The 20,037-nt window shown below is 40.7% G+C and overlaps 1 protein-coding gene across 5 annotated transcripts in view; it reads right to left on the reverse strand.

The window, feature by feature from the left end:
* Positions 1-5,808: 5,808 nt before the first annotated feature.
* Positions 5,809-20,037, reverse strand: part of MECOM (MDS1 and EVI1 complex locus) — a 47,149-nt gene continuing 32,920 nt past the window's right edge. For all 5 annotated transcript variants that reach the window (XM_029083617.1, XM_010162472.2, XM_010162471.2 and 2 more), the window contains 7 exons: positions 15,856-16,022; positions 14,279-14,356; positions 12,361-12,530; positions 10,916-11,060; positions 7,964-8,200; positions 7,252-7,438; positions 5,809-6,313 (listed from right to left, as the gene is read on the reverse strand). In XM_029083617.1, the coding sequence (XP_028939450.1) occupies positions 6,179-6,313; positions 7,252-7,438; positions 7,964-8,200; positions 10,916-11,060; positions 12,361-12,530; positions 14,279-14,356; positions 15,856-16,022 (1,119 nt within the window). In that variant the 3' untranslated portion in view covers positions 5,809-6,178. The remainder of the gene's footprint in view (positions 6,314-7,251; positions 7,439-7,963; positions 8,201-10,915; positions 11,061-12,360; positions 12,531-14,278; positions 14,357-15,855; positions 16,023-20,037) is intronic.

A 20,037-nucleotide genomic window follows, 5' to 3' on the forward strand; every position in this document is an offset into this window, starting at 1 on the left:
GAACCTCTCTTGACCTACTAACCACACCCATGACAGTAACTTTAATGCAGGAGGCCATGCAATAAGCTGCTTGCTGAGCACCCCAAACTGTCTCAATTGCAGTTACTAAAAACTGTCATTCCACTTATTAACTTTTTCCAGGAGATTTTCTAGGAGTTTCCCCACTGGCCACTCTTGGGAGGAGAGACGAGCCGGTTTGAGGGTGGGTGCTGGCCTCGACAAAGGGACTGTTTTGCTAAATGACCACATTACGCCGCTGCATACCTCAACCCAATTAGCACGGGGCTGCCTGGACCTTAATTGGGCCTGACACGCGCCTGTTGAAAGAGATTCCCCAGGAATTAAAGCGCTACTTCTCTAGTTTGAGTTGGCTGGTGATGCGAAACATGACACGATTTTTGGGGAATTTTCTGCACTTACCATGAAACAAATATGCCACAGGTATCAAGCAGGCTTTGTTTGGGGGCTATAATCATATTACAAATTGAACACTTCCACATGTGCACGCTGGCACATCTACCCTTGGCTATCTCACATGTATCTGCCCCAAGGTACAGATGCTGAGGTCTTGACAAAGCATAATATAGATTTAAATATATTTTCCAGATTGCCTTAGCACATGCTAATGAAAATGAGGAGCAAGGGTCTGAAAGAAGCAGCTGTTTAAAATTTTCCTCAATCCCAGAAAATCAACTTCTTAATTACTGATAATTTAAGCATCAAAATGACCACTAACCCTCTTCTCCCACTAGACCCTCCCAAGCTGGGAGGCCCGCTATCAGACTCTCAAGTAAAACTTTTTCTTAGAAGTGTAGCATTTCATCACATTTCTTTAGCCTTTCTGGAATTAATTAGTATTAAAATAAAGCAGGAAAAAGGAGGGTGCCTTCTGGAGGTGCCTTCTTTCAGACCCTCAGCTCAGACAGCTGGAGCAGATACTGCTAAAGCTCCTCCTCAGCAAGTTATGTGAGACTATTTTTATATTTCCACAGCGCTTTTCATAATAAAAGGTTCCTTAAACTTCCCCAAATGGATTTATAGATATAAATAGTGTAAATTGCTATTGAAATATGGATTCTCCTGGATCAAAAAAGGAGGCTCTGCATCCAGCACACGGCAGCACAGAGATCTGTGTTGGGTCTGGTTTGTGGTCGTACCCAGGAGATAACTTGTCCTGAGCAAAATTTAGGTGGTAGTTTTGGGAAAAAAAACTTCAATCTTGCAAGATATACCATGAGTTCTTGAATCAACAGCGTGGAAGCAGGGCCTCTCTTCAGGGATTATTTCAATGTTAGTCTGATTAAAATCTCAGTTCTGGGAAAACAGTAAATTTTGCTGAAAATTGTTTTCGTCTCGCAACAAATGAATCCGAGTTGGGAAAAAAAAAATAAAAGGAAAAGAAAAGGAATGCAATTTTTTTTTTCACTTTTTATTTGATGTTCTCCCCTTCACCCTCTCCTGAGACTTCATTAAGTGACGCTGAATTAGAAATTTGAGCCTTTCCTAAAACTTGCACCATTTTCTGTATTGAAATAAAAGAGGAGTTAATTGGGCTATTGGAAGCCATGGACTAGGTATCCTCACAAACCTACACAGCCTTTCAATGGGATGGGAAAGAGGATGGTTTTGGCCAGGATATGGAATATATTTTTCTTCTAACTGGAGTCCTAGCAAGGTATATGGTCTTTGACATGGAGACAGGATCTTCTGTTTGGTGCTGGATATCTTTGATTTGTTGAAATCATTACTGGAAGCATCTTTCAAATGAACTAGCTTATCCACACTGCTCTATGACTGACCAGCAAAACCACAAATAAAGATTTAATATAGCTGGAAGACAGCAGAGTGTGGGGAAACGAGCCGGGAGCTTGCAACAATTCTCCGTACGTCTGAGCAAGGAGGACCTGACAGAAAGTTTTAAAGTTCAAGACACGCATGGAGCAATGGGCCAAACTGAATCGCTGAGCAACAGCAGCCTCGCAAATGTTGTTATAATAACTTCCCCTCCCATTACCCCACAAATGTGGCTATTAAGGCAGTAAAACAGAAAGGGCTGACACAGGAACGGTGACTCAGACCTGCAGTGGTATTGAGGATCTGGGCCAGGGTGAAATATTGATTAATCATCTTGTCATGCTGCTGCTTTGTTAGATTCTGTAGATAGGAATTGAGGTGGTAATAGGTGGCTCCTTGATCTGGTAAAACTGCTGTATCACATGGGAATGATTTGTTGACTTCTGGAAAACTACTAGAGTGAGGTGAACGGGAGGATGACGCTGAAATAAGCTGAAGGGGTGGGGTTTTTTTTAAAAAGTATTGAAATTATTTTTTCTAAAAAAAATATAAATCATTGTAACAGAAAGCCAGAAACATTGGTCCTCACTTAGCAATCTATTTGCATCTGGACAAGCACATCGGTGAGGTCCATCAGGGAGGGTATGACACAAACACAAAAATTATCCAGTTTCCTATGTTCATTTGGGGGATGAGATGGTTAATCAAATCTGGGTTTGTTCTTCAGCTGTTTCTCTGAGTGAATAGCTCTACTATTGAGAAAAAGCAATGAAAATCAAGATCATGGTATCTACACGGAGTTGAAGGACCTCTTGAGATAAATTTGAGATGAAAATACAAAGCTCAAGGCTCTCAACAGAAACCTTGTCCTGGGGATTTGATGAGATGGTGTTAGCTGCTCCCAGATTGTCAATAGACCTGGTTCTGCACAGGTTAGACTAACCCTACTGCTTGGCCCAAGGAGTACTTTCCCTGATACCTCTATGGGAGTGTGCTCCCATAACCCAGAACATTAAACCCAGGAGAAACTGTCCCACCCTTTCTCCACCTCCAAAAACCCCTTTCATCTAAGGCAGGTGAAGGTAGAGCTGATAAGAACTGTCATTGCATCAAATTAAAGGGGAAAACGATCTGGAAAGTTGTTTACAGATAAAATTGAGTACTCTATTTGTTCTCTTTATTTGGCAGAAACCTAAAACCAAGTTTCACGGTGACTTTAACTGCACTAAAAATAATAGCCTATTTATGCAATTATCTGCATGTACCTGACCATTGGCTCAGGCCAGTGAAGTGAGTACAAGAACATACACACAAGCCTTTTTTAAAAAAATATATTTATTTATTTATTTTCCAGGTGTGGTTTAGGTTTCCTTCATGAAAACCAGCATCCTGGAGGACTCAACTTGCCACCAACCTATGCATGAGGCTCGGGAGCTGTAAGTGCAAACCAAAGGCAGCCCATGCTTGTCCTCACTGTGTTTGGATTCAGCCCTGCTGATGCCCCTGTTATTACATGATGGTTACAAAACAAATCCAGCTGTACCTGGGCTGGAGACAAGCATGACATATATAGGTTATACCGAAATGTAATTTAAAGATCTGGTGAACTACAAGAGGTCTTCATGCAGAGGTGCATCTTCAGCCTGGAGACAAGATCTCCATCTTTGGAGATACTTTTGTCTTCATTGGAGCCAGATTTAACCAAATCTCCTGCAAATCATATTCCCTAGATGTACCTTTCCCACTGGGACACTGCTGCATTTAACATGCAGTTTGTTACTAATTGCCCTGGGCTACTGATTCCCAGCGCTGTGCTCCCTCATCGCTTCCTCATACCAGCTCCTTTACATCCAGTGATAGCAGTCCTTGGTCCCACTGCAAAAAACAAACAAACAAACAAACAAAACCAAACAAACAAAAAAACCCACTCCAAAGTCTGCCACATTCACTCATTCAAGTCAATTAAACTCCACAGTTTGCCACATTCACTCATCTGAGCCACTGAAATGTGAAGGACCACCTTGTGCAGTAGCTGCAAAGACCAAGCTTGGCCAGGGCTAGCAGGAAGGGACATACCCATGGTCCCCTTTGGAGCTGTTTCAGTCCTTCTCTCTTTGCTGATGGGAAGAGCATGAAAATGTGAATTTCCTGGGCCAACTCTGGCTTTTCCTGGACATGCCACCTCCCATCGCTCTTGTCCAGAAGAAGCAGAGCTTTGGACTCGATTTCAAAGGGAACACAAACAAAAATACTCTTTTTGTTGTTTTGTTTTTTCTTTTAGATCCTAAAGGCTCATTCCATGCAGTTGGAGACCCGTTTAGCTTCTCAACCTATGGATTTTTATCATTACAGTGAGTCACTGTTTTGCCATTAGCTGCTGCATCCCGATATCATCCCCACGCGCAACCTGAGCTCAAGGCTCCACAACAGCGTTGGAAGGTGACCTTGCACCACTCCCTCGGATAAAACAGATTAAATATTTCTCTTTTCCAAGGTAGTGTTTTGAAGCTTAAAGGACTGATCTAAAACACTCCAACGGTGTATTGGGAGACTTAGATTGGGTCCTAAATTGCACAATAAAATCCAAGACGCTTCACATTGCCCCATCATCTGGTTCCCCTTATCCTCATGACCCCACAGACACAGTCATTGCTCCTCAGACTGCAGACAAAACGCGACATTTTTGCCCCAACCCAGACAAAAACGAGACAATAAGGAAGAAGATCCCTTCAGTTTTGTAGTCCTTTATTTTTTTTTGTTTTTAAGTTGATCCTCCCATAGTAATGTACTGAAATGCGTAACAGTTACATTGTACAAAGCATTTAAAGAAAGTACCTCAACTTGCCGATTATTTCAAAATGAGATTATAAACAAAAGGAAAAATAAATCTGGTCCCTCTCTAAAGGCCAAAAAAAAAAACAAAAAACCAAACCCCCAAAAAATAACTGAATACCTTCCGTTATTTATTTATTTTTTTTTTTTAAACATAAATTTGGAACACTTCATCTTACAAATAGGATTAACATGAACGTAACATCACACAAGCTCGCAGACAACCAGCATAAAATATTGGGTACAGTTTTTTTAATCAGAAGAATCATGCTTTCATGAGGAAATTATAACTGTTTATACAATTGAATCAATTTACTGTATTACAAAAAAAAAAAACAAAAAAAAAACAAACCCAAAAAACAAAACCTAAGTTGCATCTATTAGTTATTTAGTTCATTAAAAGGCAAAAATAAAATAAAAGAGGAATGTAAGAAAATTTCAAACACTGTTTTGCACTCCCATATACACAGATCAGTTCACCTCACTTTTTTTTTTTTAACTTTTTTTTTCTTTTTTTAAGTACATGGGTGCCTTACATCGTAACGCAGTGGGGGACTGGAGCAGTGCTGTCTGTTATAGGAACAGTGCTATCTGAATCAACAAACAATCGTTTGCCAACAAATAAATACATGGTACGCACAACACAAAGAAGAAATTAGAAGGGTTGGGGGGGGGGAGGGGGGAAGGAAACAATACAACAAAATAATGACGTGATTGTCAAAAATTAAAATCTCCTTACAATGATTTGAACTAGTGGTGCTGTCGATGAACGCGGTGCTTTCACGGGATTATCTGGATGATTTAGCTTCTTGGAGTAGTGAACATTCATAGTTTACAATATACACAAGCCTCTTATGTATTGTTTCTCAGAGTTCTTTTTTTTCCTTTCTTTTTTTTTTTTTCCTTGTTTTTCCTTTTTTTTTTTTAACAATGCAGTTGAGAAGGCAAAAGAATTACGGAGAGAACAAAATATTCCCTGTTACTTCTTTCTACATTAACGATGGATAGTGTGCATTTGATAGAACTATTTTCTTTCTTTGAAGGGCTAAAATGCATAAAGCTTTAACGAAGAGATTTGTACATAAAAGCAACTGTTCCCAATCCTGTGTCAAACTATCTTATACAAAAAAGAAAATCAATTCAGTTCCTACTTTAAAGGAGTGCCCATGTGTGTATCAATGCAGTCTTAACCCTTTTACCCCTGTCCCTCAAAGCCGGGTGAACTGGAAGACACTTTTTTCCCGGCCTCAGTTTACATAATCCACTGAAACCTTTTTTTTTTTTTTTTTTTTTTTTTTTTTTTTTTAAAGTTGTATTGATCCTCCAGAAGTCAGCAGCTGCCTTTGCTGTGCAAAACAAAATATTGAGAATAAATAGTTTCTTTCTTTTTTTTTTTTTTAAAATTATTCAGTTTAAGGTCACCGGACTTTAAATGAGTGACCCTGCAGATTTATAAGGCATTCTGCTCAGCAGTCTTTTTAAATAGTCATATATGAAAGAGCCATGCTACTGGTTTGGACTTGGTCCCAATTCTTGGTAAGACTTCACAATGTCATACGTGACTGATGGATTGAATGGCGCTGGATTCTGCAGCGGCTCTCGCCATACTGTGCCACATATTGGGAGAACTGTGGGATGCGGAATGAAGGGAGTCCTTGTCGGAGAGAGAGAGCATCATCGCGTACGCCTGGAGGGGGAAAGAAGAAGGACAAAGAGGTCACGATCCTGAGACGTGGATCTGAGCTTGGAGCCGTGCCACCCCTCCGCAGTTATGGCATCATTCAGGTTACAACTGCTATTCTTAACTGCTTTAAAAAAATATCAAAGCGCATGAGGTAAAACCACTGTCAACCTTTTCACTGACACTTTTGCCTCGCTAATAGCAATAATAATAATTTCTGCTTTCATCTGGCTTCACGAAGCTCTGAGAAACCTTTAATAGTAGACAAAGTCCCTGAGTCTCCTTTGCCTTCAGATTCTTGGCACAAGAGGCTCTATTCAAGAGCCTGAGGAACCACATTATCCCTTGGCTGGTCCTGTACTTCACCAAATACCACAGTCTCATTTGCTGACCTTTTCTACTGACATATTCTGCAGCTTTTAAAACAGGAATCTTTTAAAGGGGCTAAAAAGACCCACTTTAATTAATATTTTTTTAAAAATTCAAGAAATAGCACTAGGCTATCAATCTAGTTATTGCTGTCTTAGAAAAATGCTGAAGACCTAGAGGTGGTGACATCCAACAGACTATAAAAAAAACCAAACCACAAAAACAAAAAACAAAAAGCCAAGCCAGAAGATCGAGTCACATCCCTGCAAGGCTGCAGCTAAACTCCACAGCATCAGCGTGACCACACTGGCTGTCTGAAAGCAGAGTGGGACTAGTTCTTACTACAGAATTTCTGTGGGTGGCAGACAGGAATAAAAACAGCAAAAAAGGAAGAAAATCCTTGGTAATCAGGGAGCAGAGCACCCTGCCACGGCTCCTGGGTGCAGGCTGAGGTTTGCAGATGTGGAGCACAGCCCTGGCTGATGAAGCTGAAATGACTTTGCCTGCCACACACGAACAGTTTAATCCTTTGGGTATTTGGCGACAATAACATTTTAACTGAGTTAAGCTTTTACCTGGGATTTGGATTTCCTGTACAACGGTTGTTTTAGGTCCTCTGGCAGCTGGGAAGTATTGAAAGCTGCCAATTCAGCTTCACTATATTGATTTTCTTCCATTTTCCTCATCTTAAGGCTATCTGTGAAGTGTCTTATGTGGTCCAAAGCCGAAAGTCCAGTCTTATTATACTCCTCCTCTTTATACCTACAAAAACACCACAGAGGTTTTAAAATCAATTAAACCATCCACTCTGCCTTCCTCGTCCTCTTAGATTTACACATCTGAGCAATTTCCCCTTTTTTACACTCATAAACCACCTTGCCCTGTGGAACTGTGATCCTGAAATAATCTCCTCTAAAGAGGAGAGGGTGGGCAGCAGGAGAGGGGTTGTCTCTCTCCCAGTGTCTCCACAGCCTTTCACAAGACCATTAACGGGCGATCCAGGTCAGTTTAGATACCATCTCTGCCATGAATGTTTCCTGTCTCACCCAGAACCTGACAATAGCTCCCCAAGCACAGTTATTTTTCCTCTTAAGGATTACAAACTGCACGAAGAGACTGAAAACAGGGCTGGTATTGACCCAAACACAGAGGCACGTTGCTATCGTAACTGGGAAGCTGGCTACTTCAGACTGGTTCCCACGGCACACAGTTTGGTGCTGGCACTCTTGTATGGTTTATTGTTTTTATTTCACATATCGGGCACACCAATACTCGGAAGGAACCAACCTGCCAGGGGAAGTTTTGCAGTTCATGTCCAAAGTACTCGTTTCCTCGTAATCCTCCTCTGGGGTCCCCTCGTGCATGTCACTCGTAACAGGCTCTTTGACTGCTTTCCCTGCAATTTCACTCTCTTCATCTTCTTCATCCATCATTACTTCATCTTCTGCCTCTTCATCATCCAGCAAATCCGAGTTCTGGCTGGCTACCATGGCTTTTTCATCCTTAAAGTGGCTGCCATTCATTCTGAAAGTACCAAAACAAAGCCAAGCAATAATGACAAATCAGTTAGGAAAGCTCCTCACCAGCACATTGTTGGAGGCAGATCTGAAAACGATCTGTCTCAGTAGAATAAAGTGATTTCTGTATTTTATATCTTTTTTAGCTTTAGATATTTAGGCAGCATTGGAGCAAATTCCACTCAAAAATTAGTGGGGCGTTACAGTACCATCAGCATGGGATTCTCCTGCTAAAACTACTGCTGGAGCAGAGGTATGTTCAGATGCCCATTCCAAATTTTCTCACGCATTATTTCATCTCATGTTTCCAATCATATTTGTAGTCTGGGCAAAACAACTCATTGTCTTTTAACAGAAGCTGTCGGGGCCAAGAAACTCCGAAAATCAGATCCGGCATTTTCAAAAATGACATCCAATACTGCATTGAGAGTTTTAAAGTCAAAATTACATGCGTAATTAATTTTGCACACTACCACCCATTTGGAAGCCATACTACTTCACTGAACGTATGGATTACATACATGGGAACCTAAGGGACTTCAGCTGAAGAGTGGTCTGCAATATTGCCTCCACTCTGAGCTACATTATTGACTAATTTGAAGGGTAAGAAGTAATAAAAAGAAAGGTCATATAGCATTTTAAGTGCATTTATTCTTATTAAATGAGTAATTATAGCGATACACACAAGGAAAGCCATTTGGTTCACCCACTGTTACCACGTTCTCCTTTGCTTTCGGACAATGACTTCCCTTAACTACTTCCTACGGGATTTTATCAAGGACATAATACCCCAGCTGAAGCAGGGGCTCGTTTGCTAATGATCTCAACCCTGTAGGGTTCTGAGCATCCGCAGCTGCATCGTGTCCATCGCACTAAATGAGAGCTAAAGAAATTCAGCATCACTGCCACGTCAAGTGCATGGCCAGAGGTACTAGTGGTGTGGAAGGGCTGCGTTCAGTGGAGCCACATCAATTCAGGCTACGGACAGATCAGCTCCGCTGCGTTACGTATCATGGAGGCCTTGATTCATCTATTGTTCTCATTGTGCAAAAGGTCCTCACTCTTCCAGGAATACAGTTATAAAAATGGAAACTTTATTGTCTGCCCGCAGTTTGCTTTAGAGTCCGTGTGTTTCAAACTGTGCGGGACAATATGGAATATACCAAAAGTTTGAGTGAGATAAGTTTGAGCCCTAGCAGCGTCTTTGGTATTGAACGTTTGACTTGCTGCTCTAACAGATACACTTTCTTCTGGGGTATACACAAGTGAAAGTTGGTTTCTTATACAACAATAGCATCGTTTTCCTAAACATAAGAGAGTTTCATCTATTTTCTGAGTAAATTCCAGCTGATGGTCATGAGTTTAGTATTGCATTTAAAAAAAAAAAAAGCTAGAGAATGGTTTGTTTATATCAGAGTATCAAAAAATCTGAGGCTGTGCAGAGTCAGGAGAGCTGAGGCAGCCACCTCCTTCTAAGATAATCAGAGCAATATCTCTTTATCATCTTTTATTTAAATAGGCAGAAATAAGAAATTGTTGAGCACAGTTTGGACTGCCAACTTGTTGGTTATGCTCATTTGAGGCTGCTAGAAATGAAAGGGAGATGGACTACAACCAAAGTAACAAAAGCCATGTGATTAAGAAAACAGATTCTCTAATTATGCTTTCAAATGCAGCAATTTGCCAGGGATAAAATATCCATCAAGAGCGGTCTGAAGTGCCAAATTTAGAAAGGAAACACTGCACAACCCAGCAACCTTTTCACTTTGCTGACTTCCTGTCAGAGGACATGTTGAGACCAGATGTGCAAGGAAAAATATCCCAAGCCCTCATTGCCAATCAAGATGGAATGAAATTTGAATATGCATGTAATCACTTAATTCAATACTTTCGTGGAAATTGTGTTGTGCCCACCATTTTTATCCCTTCACAAAGGCATCTGGAAATTGAGAAGACAGTGAAGTTTGTCACCAACAGTAAGAAATTTTTGATGCTGATAACGTAATGCCAATTCAAAAGGGCAAATAATGCATAATGCAACACCAATCTCAAGGAAATATGTATAGCTGATGTGCATATCCATGCCACAGCCTTTTCTGCTTAGCTGTATTTTTATTAGATGAAAATATTTAGAAGTGGTCTCTCTTCTGTTAGTTCAGAAGAATTGAAATACCCATATACTTAATAAATCTTAGTAGGAAAAAGTCACATGCTAGAGCACTGTGGACTCACAGCCTCACAGAGTTTTTGATAGTCAGCATCTTTCTTGAGGTTAAGTTACTTACGGGAAAGGACTTTTAGTTAGGATCTTTCATTTGATCCAAGAATTTAGCTTAGTCTACTCTATTAATTACACATTTAAATTGTATTTAAATCATAAGTCTCTACATTTAGCCATAGGATGTAGAATTCACCTGTTCTGCTGTGAATATAAAATGAGGGAATTTTTCAACTGACTTAACTCAACAATGGGAACTTGAAACTGAGAGCTCCTCAAACAAGGAGAAATGTGTTCATAGATGAACCTTCCGTCCAGCATCTGCCACTGGGAAACTGTTCATGCACCACGGGGAGGGAATGAATCAACACGTTTCTTTTCATAAGAACCTGAGGTGAACACTGAAGCAACCAGATTGCTAAAATAACTCATCGAAAGTGAAAAATCAGGTTTAATCTGGAAAAGGAAAAAAGAGCGGCACCTTTTGAAGGCAGATCAACTTACCTCTCCTCTGAGTTTCGGGGGGATTGATTGTTGTGGTTGCTGTTTCCAATAAAATTCCTAATTTCTGTGAAGTAAGAGTCTTCCTTGTCATCTAGGATTGCCCCTGTGCTTTCCAGTTCTGAGTGAGGTGAAGATGTTGCAGTACCTTAAAGCAAAATAGAGAACTTCTGTTGTTGCTCCTTTACATTTTCTATATTTAACCATTTAAATCATAGAATCATGGAATGGTTTGGGTTGGAAGGGACCTTAAAGATCATCCAGTTCCAACCCCCCTGCCATCAGCAGGGACACCTTCCACTAGACCAGGTTGCTCAAAGCCTCATCCAACCTGGCAAAACACTTTCCATGCTTTGTTGGGCACAAAGAGCCCTGAAAGACCCATCATGGTCAACCTGGCCTTCAACACTTCCAGGGAAGAGCAGCCACAGCTTCTCTGGGCAACCAGAAAAGTTGGTTGCAGTGATTTATCCAGCTGTAAAACCAGTAATTAGAAGGGATGTGTTATTATCCATGGGTGAAGGTGGTTTCCAGCTAGAATGACTGCTTGCATGCTGGATGCCATTTCCACAGTTTATAATTGCTTTTCCCATGTATCTATATCAACATCTTCCTCCTCTTCCCTTGTGACTCCAAGACTGTCAGCCAATAACTGTGTTAGATCAATGGCTGAACTGAGCAAAAGGAACTTCATTTTAGCTACTAATTGCTTCAAATATGGAGCAACTATTGGCATAATCACCCAGGTTCATTAGCACTGAGAGACCAGTGACAGGAAGTAACCAGGTACCTGCAGTCACTGTGCATGGGGGAAAAGATAGGTCTGCATTCACTGCAGGTACCTGGTTATTTCCAGTGGAGCAAAACACAGTCTGAAAGTCTGCAGACAGAGTTTTTATTAAACCCTGTAGATACCTAAACCAGACCAATGACATCCACTACCTGTCGCTGCCCGTGCTGCTGCTGTGCAGTGACCGATTTGCTTTGGGGCTTCGGAGGCACCATTACCTCCATAATAGCTAGCACTTTGCAGCTCCTGATAGCAGCAATATTTTAAAGGGTGCTAAGAAAATCTTTTAGATTGCCCCCTGAGACTCTAAATCTAGGACTCCTATTAAGAGCCAAGTGATTGCAGAGGTGGGATTAAACCAATTTTCCCAGCCTGTTCTCAAAATGCTATGGTTGGCTTAATTAAAACCAAAAGAAAAGACATCATCCAGTGGGGTATTAAGTTATACAAGGGTAGAGTTTATGCTGGGATTTTCAAAGCACTTTAAATGTCAGCAGAGCTTAGGCACTTACATATTTTCCAAAAACCCACTCATAGCAGCAGACGCTGAGCAACGTGTGCCTATTGACACTCAGTAGTGTTGGAAGGGAACGTGCAGTCCCTGTGTGTGAACACTGGTAGGGCATGCTGGGGAGGGAAAAGGCATACATACACATACCAGACATGTTCCCATTCTCGTGCTTTTTTAGATGCCTGTCAAGATTGGTTTGTTGACCAAAACATCTGTCACATAAGTGACACTTGAATGGCTTCTCTTTATTGTGGATGTTGCGGACGTGTCTTTGCAGGTTAGAAGATATGCTGAAGGACCTGTCACAGTATTTGCATCTAAAAAAAAAACCCCAAAACAAAACAAAAGAAAGGTTTGTTAGTAGGTGGAAATGTAAAATTTGTCCTAAGAGACATGAAGCACCTTCCGGGCTCAGCCTCAGTACCCATCTGCAGTCCCTTGGTCCCTATTGAGGCAAAACCCTCCATGAAATAAAGACAAATTTTGGCTGATAAGTGGAGAGTTGTGCTCTTGGAACGGAGACATCACTTCTACGGTGAGTTTTTTAGCTTTAATTCACATTAGGCTTTATAGTTTAAATGCTGCCTTTAGGAATAAGCATAGTATTTCAGAGTTAATGGCATCAAATTAGCTAGGGTAATTGATTCCCATGTTTTTGAAACTGTTGCACGCAAAGTTGGGAAGTTTGAAAACAGTAGAGCAATAACTCTATTGTTTCATGTGCTGCCAATACAATACAATTAAACACTTTTGGAAAAAACATGAAACAGATCTCTTCTAATGCTCAAATAAGGTAAAAAAGGGGCTATTTCTTTTCCTTTTCTAAATTATACTGAGCGATTAAATCTTTTCTTGAGGAATTAGCTTGCTCAATTGCTAATCCCAGAGGAAATTTGGTTATCTTGCAAAAACCAGCAATAAACAATCCCAACCTTTAATACTGTGCCAATGTGAGTAGTTTAGTCTATCACTCTGGTACCAGAGGCATCAATTTTCATACTCTGTAGCGATTTGGAGTCCCTAAAGCCTTTACTGTATTGCTCTTTAAGCCATTACTAAGTCATACTATAACTATTCCAAATTCTCTGGCTGGCAACTAGCCAACAGTCTTCACCACTTGAGTTTTTTCAATCTTTTACTTCTCCCGTGCCTCCTTTACGCTTGTCAATGATGTCAAATTTTTTTTTAGTGCTGAAATCGTCCATTATGCTACTAATTGCTTGTGGCTTTTATGTAGTGGATGGGTATAACATGCATCCAGACCTTCCTTCAATAAAATGAGATGTGAATCTCATTTCCTAAAGAGACTAAAGGCAAAAAAACTCCCATATTGTTTCTTCACAAACAATGAGCTTACTCTGCTCTTTACAGCTCATAAAAGGCAGAAATTGGTGCATTTGTTTTACTGGAACATGAACTGGCTCTTTTCCAGTTGATTTAAATTAGTCTTTCATTCTCAATAAGGTGAAGCTTCTATACACATTTCTGCAAGTGACTATCCTGGATGCAGTATCACACACATATTCTTATCAACACAAGAGTACACCCACATGGGTTTTGGTTAAGCAGACCCCAGAAATGATCCAGATTAGGCAGGAAACAGTAAATACAGCGAAGCCTTTGCAACCAGGACCTTTCAGAAATCAAGATGATGGACAAAACACCCAACTTTAGACCTCAAATAACACCGCAGAGCTCTTACAAAACAACATTTTTGCGAGGGAAAATATGACCATGAGCCCTATTGAAAATCACTTCATCCATGCTGGTCCAGAAGAGCCAGCTGTCCCGTGAGGCAAAGGCAGGACTTGCAGATGGTGCCTGGGTGGCTGTTTAAGCCAAAAGAATTTCACTAACCGGGACCAAAACCTTCCCCCATCTCCACAGCTCCAATGCTGAATATCAGCATTGAATGCAAAAAGCCCTGGTTTTGACCAATACACAATGGTGGGTCATCAATGCCAGGGAGCAAGCACTGGAGCTGGCCCAACAAGGCTGTTGAACACTTATTCCCTCCCTTTCTTCTCCTGGCCACACCACACATGGGGGGAAGGGGTTGCAGTACCTATAGGGCTGCTCTCCAGTGTGCGTCCTCAGGTGACGTGTTAGGTTTGCAGATCTCGGGAAAATCTTGCCACAGTATCTGTGATAAGAAAAGGTTTGATAAGTCAATGCAACCTTCAGTGGCTTCATCTCAATTTGAGCCGCACTGGATAGACAGCCCAAATTAAATCATTAATATATGGTACTATTGGCATTGCTTTGGTGTGACACCATTTCAATAAAAGCATTCAGACAATGTAAGGGATTGAGACACACACACAGAGAAGAATGAAACTAGAATTGTTGGCACCAACCAGATTTTCTGGTGCATAAGCAAGGGATATATGAAAACACACCAGTTTTAAAGATTACCCCAAATTTCTAAGCTCACTAGGTGATTATTGATCAAATTCAGATTTGGAATCAAGGGAATTTGTTATTAAAGCTTTGGCTTTCTGCCTCCAGGTAAGCAAATTTCAAACCTTTCAACCAATTCTACGTGTCAGCAAACGTGATATCATTCTGTGCACTGAATGGGATCAGAGCAGACAAGACTCAAAGACCTAATCCATCAAGGTATGTTTCTATAACAACATGTCTTGAAAGAAGGTGACATGTTTTCAAAAAGATCAGGTAAACCGATATGCCAGTGTCAAACGCTTGTGCATTCTGGAGATGATATAGAGGCCTAAATAATGCAATTTAAAAACCATTCTCCAAACTCAGTAATATGTCACAGGAAAAAAATGGCCAAAAAAAAGAAAATTATCATGAGCCTTCCCTCTTTGTACAAGTAACATATTAATATTAAGTTTATAATTGGCCCAGCTCTATTAATGACATTCAGCCTGTTTTTGCATGGGGACAGAGCACCCACAGCAACGTCTTAAAAGAATGAGGGTGGTGGCTGGTCCACGTGACTACTGACACACGCCTCCCTTCACTCTGAACATCCCATTTATTTTTTCACAGTGTGATCTACAAGCCTTCAAAATACCCACACAGCTAATTCTGCACTCCTTGACAAAGCTCCTGTTCATTTTAGTTGCATGTACAATGACTATCTTCATTGTATTTATTTTTTTTTAAGTCTGTACACGTAAGTCCTAATAAGTTACGTGTTTTATCACTGATCCCTTTGGATATTAAAAACCAGAAGCCTGAGAAAAAACATGACTGTAGTCTATGATTAAAAAAATCAATAATGAAAACACACTTGTGCATATGAAAGTGATGAGAAAATCTGGAAAATGGAATTGTTTATATAACAGTTTCCACCTCATTTATCAAACCAGTATGATACAGGGCAAACTCTTTGTTTAATAACACCAGTAATTTAATAAATAAGAATCGTAGACTGGTTTAGGGTTGGAAGGGACCTTAAAGCACATCCAGTTCCAACCACCCTATCATCAGCAGGGACACCTTCCACTGGAAGGTGGCTCAAAGCCTCATCCAAACTGGCTTTGAACCCCAAAGCAAAACACCTTCCATGCTTTGTTGGGCACAAAGAGCCCTGAAAGACCCATCATGGTCAACCATTGGAGCAGGAGGGATTTGGGAAGCCCGGGAGGGCAGCAGGGGTGGCCTGGGGACTACCTGCAGGTGTAGCGCTCCTTGCCCTTCCGCAGCAGGGTCTCGGGCAGGGCGCTCGGCGGCGCGCGGAAGTTGAACATGGATGGCACTGACTGGATCAGCTCGTTGGCCTCCGGTTTCAGGGCGCTAAAGCTCTCCAGCTTTTCAGCCATGTTTTCTATAGCTGACATCTGCAAGAGAAGATAGCACAGAACTCGTCATGGTGAATATCCCTTTATGCCTTCATGGGAAACCCTAAATACAAACAGCATACACTGCCAAGGGGAAAAAAGAAAAAAAAAAAACAAACCAAACTGTAGAGACTGTAGAGACCATAATTTTTGAGACTACAACTCTGCAGTCTCAAAAATTATGGTCCACATTATGTAAGGTGGTGGCCACAATGTGGTCCCACTTGGAATAATGTCCATAATTGCTACAGCAAGGTGCTGCTTGTCTGCAAGGCCAGCACATAGAAGAGCTGTCTTAACTGCTCTAATGGAAAGTTGCTTCCATACACAATCTAAATTAGCCAGCACCCATTTCTTCTTATTTTTAAGCCCCAGCTTCTATAAAATTCCAGTTTATGCAATTATGTTCCGTGGATGTGTGCCTATGAGTCTACACATCCCATCGACTGAAAATATTGGCCTTTTTTTGACCAAATCAACAGAAAAAAATAGAGACCCCAACAGTAACTGAATTCCTACAGACTTTTTTTTTTTTTTTTTAAGAATGTGCAGAGAAAAATATTATAGAGGAAACCTTATGAACACTCTAGTTCAACCAAGGGCTGCAACAAGCCAGATCCAGAGAGGCTCTGTCAACGTCCCAGCCACATCCAACCATTCAGTCCAGGCTTCTTGCCCATCACAGTCACAGACCATGAGACAGACCCATAAGAAATGAAGCTTTGGTAGGTTTGGTGTTGTGTAGGTGCTAGATGCCTATCCCATTTTTCTACAATCTCTTAATATTCCTGCTCTACCTTTAGTTGCTTGTAAACCCCATGTACTTGGGGTTTATGTGTCCACTCTTGGTTAGCTGCCTGCAATTTTCAGGGAGTGGGGATTAAATAATTTCTGAAGAATGGTTTCCTTTAAGGTGCCTGGAACTGACCATGAAAAACTGCTTCAAAACCTCCAACATTGTCACTTGGAGAGTTCATGATTGTTGCTGGCAGGTGAGAGGAACCATCTGCCTCTTGATAACACCACAAACAAATTAAAAAAAAAAAGAAACCCAAGATCTCACCTACAGAGCACAAAAACAACAGCACGAGCTCTGTGCAATACCTCGCTTGTAACGTGGGAGGAAATGATATGAAAGACAAGATGCTGAGCGCTCCTGAGCTGAGCACATCCTTCCAAAAATCCATGACAGACTGCTCCAATTGTTGGGATTGTAAAATTTTATTTTAATGGGAAGAATTGCACATTTGTTTTGTTTGGAATTTTATTTTAATGAGCAGAATTGCACGTTTGTCTCTTGGAGTAACTATTCACGTGCTGCTTAGCTCTGGCTTTAGGTTTTTTGTTGGGCTTTTTTGCCCCCCTTTAGCCTGTAGCCTGCCCTCTCATTTCATGCTCAGATTCCTAATGCCGAGTACAAATTGCAACGTACAGGGTACCACTGCCAATTTGCCAAATGTCTTTCATCAAACACAGTGAGGAAAAAAAAAAATAAATAAATCTCAGAGGGAAGTCAAGATACATTTACTTGTCAGGCAACAAATGTGAAAGCGTTGCAAGGCAGTAGGGACTGTAAGCTCTGGGGTTTGATTCATAATCACTCAGCTGCTAAAACATTCTCCACAGATGCAAGTGGACAGCACATTTGTCAATATGAAGGATTTTGACATGTACTGATCACAGGCATGAGATATGTAATGATGATGCTGCTGGGAGAGGAGGTAATTCTATCTTGGCACCTAGATGTCATTATCAACCTGTACAACTCTACATTACCATATATTTCTTTTTATATGACTTCATCTTTTGCTGTAGTCAGAATTGCTGCTTAAAGCTTTTGCAATCGTCTTTCCACTGCCTTTAATTCCTTCTAATTGTTCCTCACAAGAATTCATTCCTCTATTTTGCAATCGTTGAAAATAAACAGGTTTGAATGACAAATGACCTTTGGCCTTTGGGCTGATTAGCAGTGACAAGACAGTGCATGGGTTATGATAGCACATATTTATGGTGAAGAATAATAAGGGCATTGAGAAGTATAATAAATGTTTTATTTATGTATATTTAATATTCAAGTCAGTTTCATTATCTGGTGGTTTTAAATCATTTTTGGATCACCATTTCTCATGTACATGGTCCCCTACAGTAATATATTAAAGCAACTATTTTCCCCTTTACATTTTTAAAATAGCTTAGTCATGTTTTTTTTTTTTTAGTTCTTATTTCCAGGATTTTGCAGAGGAGACATCGAGACCAATTCTTCTCTAACGTGCAGAGATGCAGATCAGCGCTACCTCCAATGCTGCCTTCAAGGATTACATCAGTCCCAAAGTAGGTATGAAATCAGCATCTAATCTTAAATCCCTCATTCAGAGGAAACACAAGCACTTCCAATTATTTTAAAGTATTACTCGCTTTCCAAAAATATGTTTCTCACCGTAGTAATGACTATTGTGTTTGTTGGTGGGGTTTTTGTTGGTTTTTGGGGTTTTTTTTAAGGCTGATCTATGCAGTTACCTGGTATGATTTACAGTTTTCAAGAAATGCACCAGCAACAATGGGAAGTGCTTGGCCTCGAGCCTTTGCTGATATGAAGCGGTGTCACTCCATTGCAATCAGGATAATTATAGCTGTTACTGTCTGCTGGAGATGGGGCTCACAAGAACCAAAATTGAGGCATTTTCTTAAGAAGTCCTGGAGCGTGCTGATGCTGGGGATCTTCAGGATGCAATTCCCTATCGTGACATGGACACCTGGGCTGCATGGGCTTGTTCCAGCTCATCAAAACCTGCCCACACCAAGCTCTCAGTTACTTTATATGCAGTTAGACAGCCCCTGCTCATCAGTCTACTTGCAAAACATTAACTGAGTAATATGAAATCTAGAGTTTGTTGCACAGGCATCAAAACCAAGGAGGAATTATAAACCTGTGACACAGGCTTTTGGGAAGCTGGGACCCTGCTTTCAAGCAGTGTCCCCAAGAGATACATAGGAGGGTGGGCAAGGGACAGACCTCCCCAGTGTCTCCTGTCACACACCAGCAATGAGAGATGCAAGAGCCTTAATTGGGGTTGCGTCTTGATTACCTTGGTGCTGAACGGCCATTGGTGGCTGCTGCTCCCATTCATTTGGCCAAACCCTTTTCAAATCCATTTATATTTTTGTCAAGGAGAGTTCACCAATTTAATTAGGTGCATATGAAAAGATACTGGCTTTTGTTCCTTCTAAGCCTTTTGCCTGATAATTCAGCTGGCTGCCCTTTATTTTTTTTTTAATTGTTTAACTAATGAATACCCATTTCTCATTCAGGTTCTGCCCACCATTCATGGTCTCATAGAGCCAGGGCACAGCTCCCTTGGGCATTTCTTTTCCAAGCTGAAAAAATCAAAATCTACTTAGACTCTTTCTGTATGGAAGCTGTTCCCTACCTCTGATCATCATTGTTGCACTTTTCTGTGTCTTTTCTAATTCTACTATGGCCTTTTCGAGAGGGACTTCAGCTGTATTCAAGACCTGAAGGCAGTATAACATAATAATGTTTTCAATTCCTTTCTGCTAAACACTCAGATGATATTTTCATAAAACTATCAACTTCAAGATCTTTTTCCTGAATGACACGAGTTAAGAGTCACACTTTCCCCTCAATATTACTCAATATTACTGGGTACTTACTCTGGAGACGTTTTTATTGCTGTTTTAATCCCCGGTGACTCAACTTTCTGTGAATCTTCTGCAAAATCTTCATAATCAGCTCTGGATTTAGCTATTCTTAGTACTAACAGTCACAAACTTTGCTCTTTGCCTGGTCACCCTTCTTCCTATGTCCTTTACAAATATATGCCACAGTCTGAACCCAGTGACACCCCTCGGTGGACTCACTGATCAACTTCAATGATTATAAAAACAACCAATTTATTCTTATCTTTTTTTCCAAGTTTGGTTTGGTTTTTTGGGTTGTTTTTTTTTGACTAATTATTAACCCAGGGGATGATTTTCCCTCTTCCACAATGAAACT

Source organism: Antrostomus carolinensis, unplaced genomic scaffold, assembly GCF_000700745.2.
Source record: "Antrostomus carolinensis isolate BGI_N321 unplaced genomic scaffold, ASM70074v2 scaffold20302, whole genome shotgun sequence".
NCBI classification, from domain to species: domain Eukaryota; kingdom Metazoa; phylum Chordata; class Aves; order Caprimulgiformes; family Caprimulgidae; genus Antrostomus; species Antrostomus carolinensis.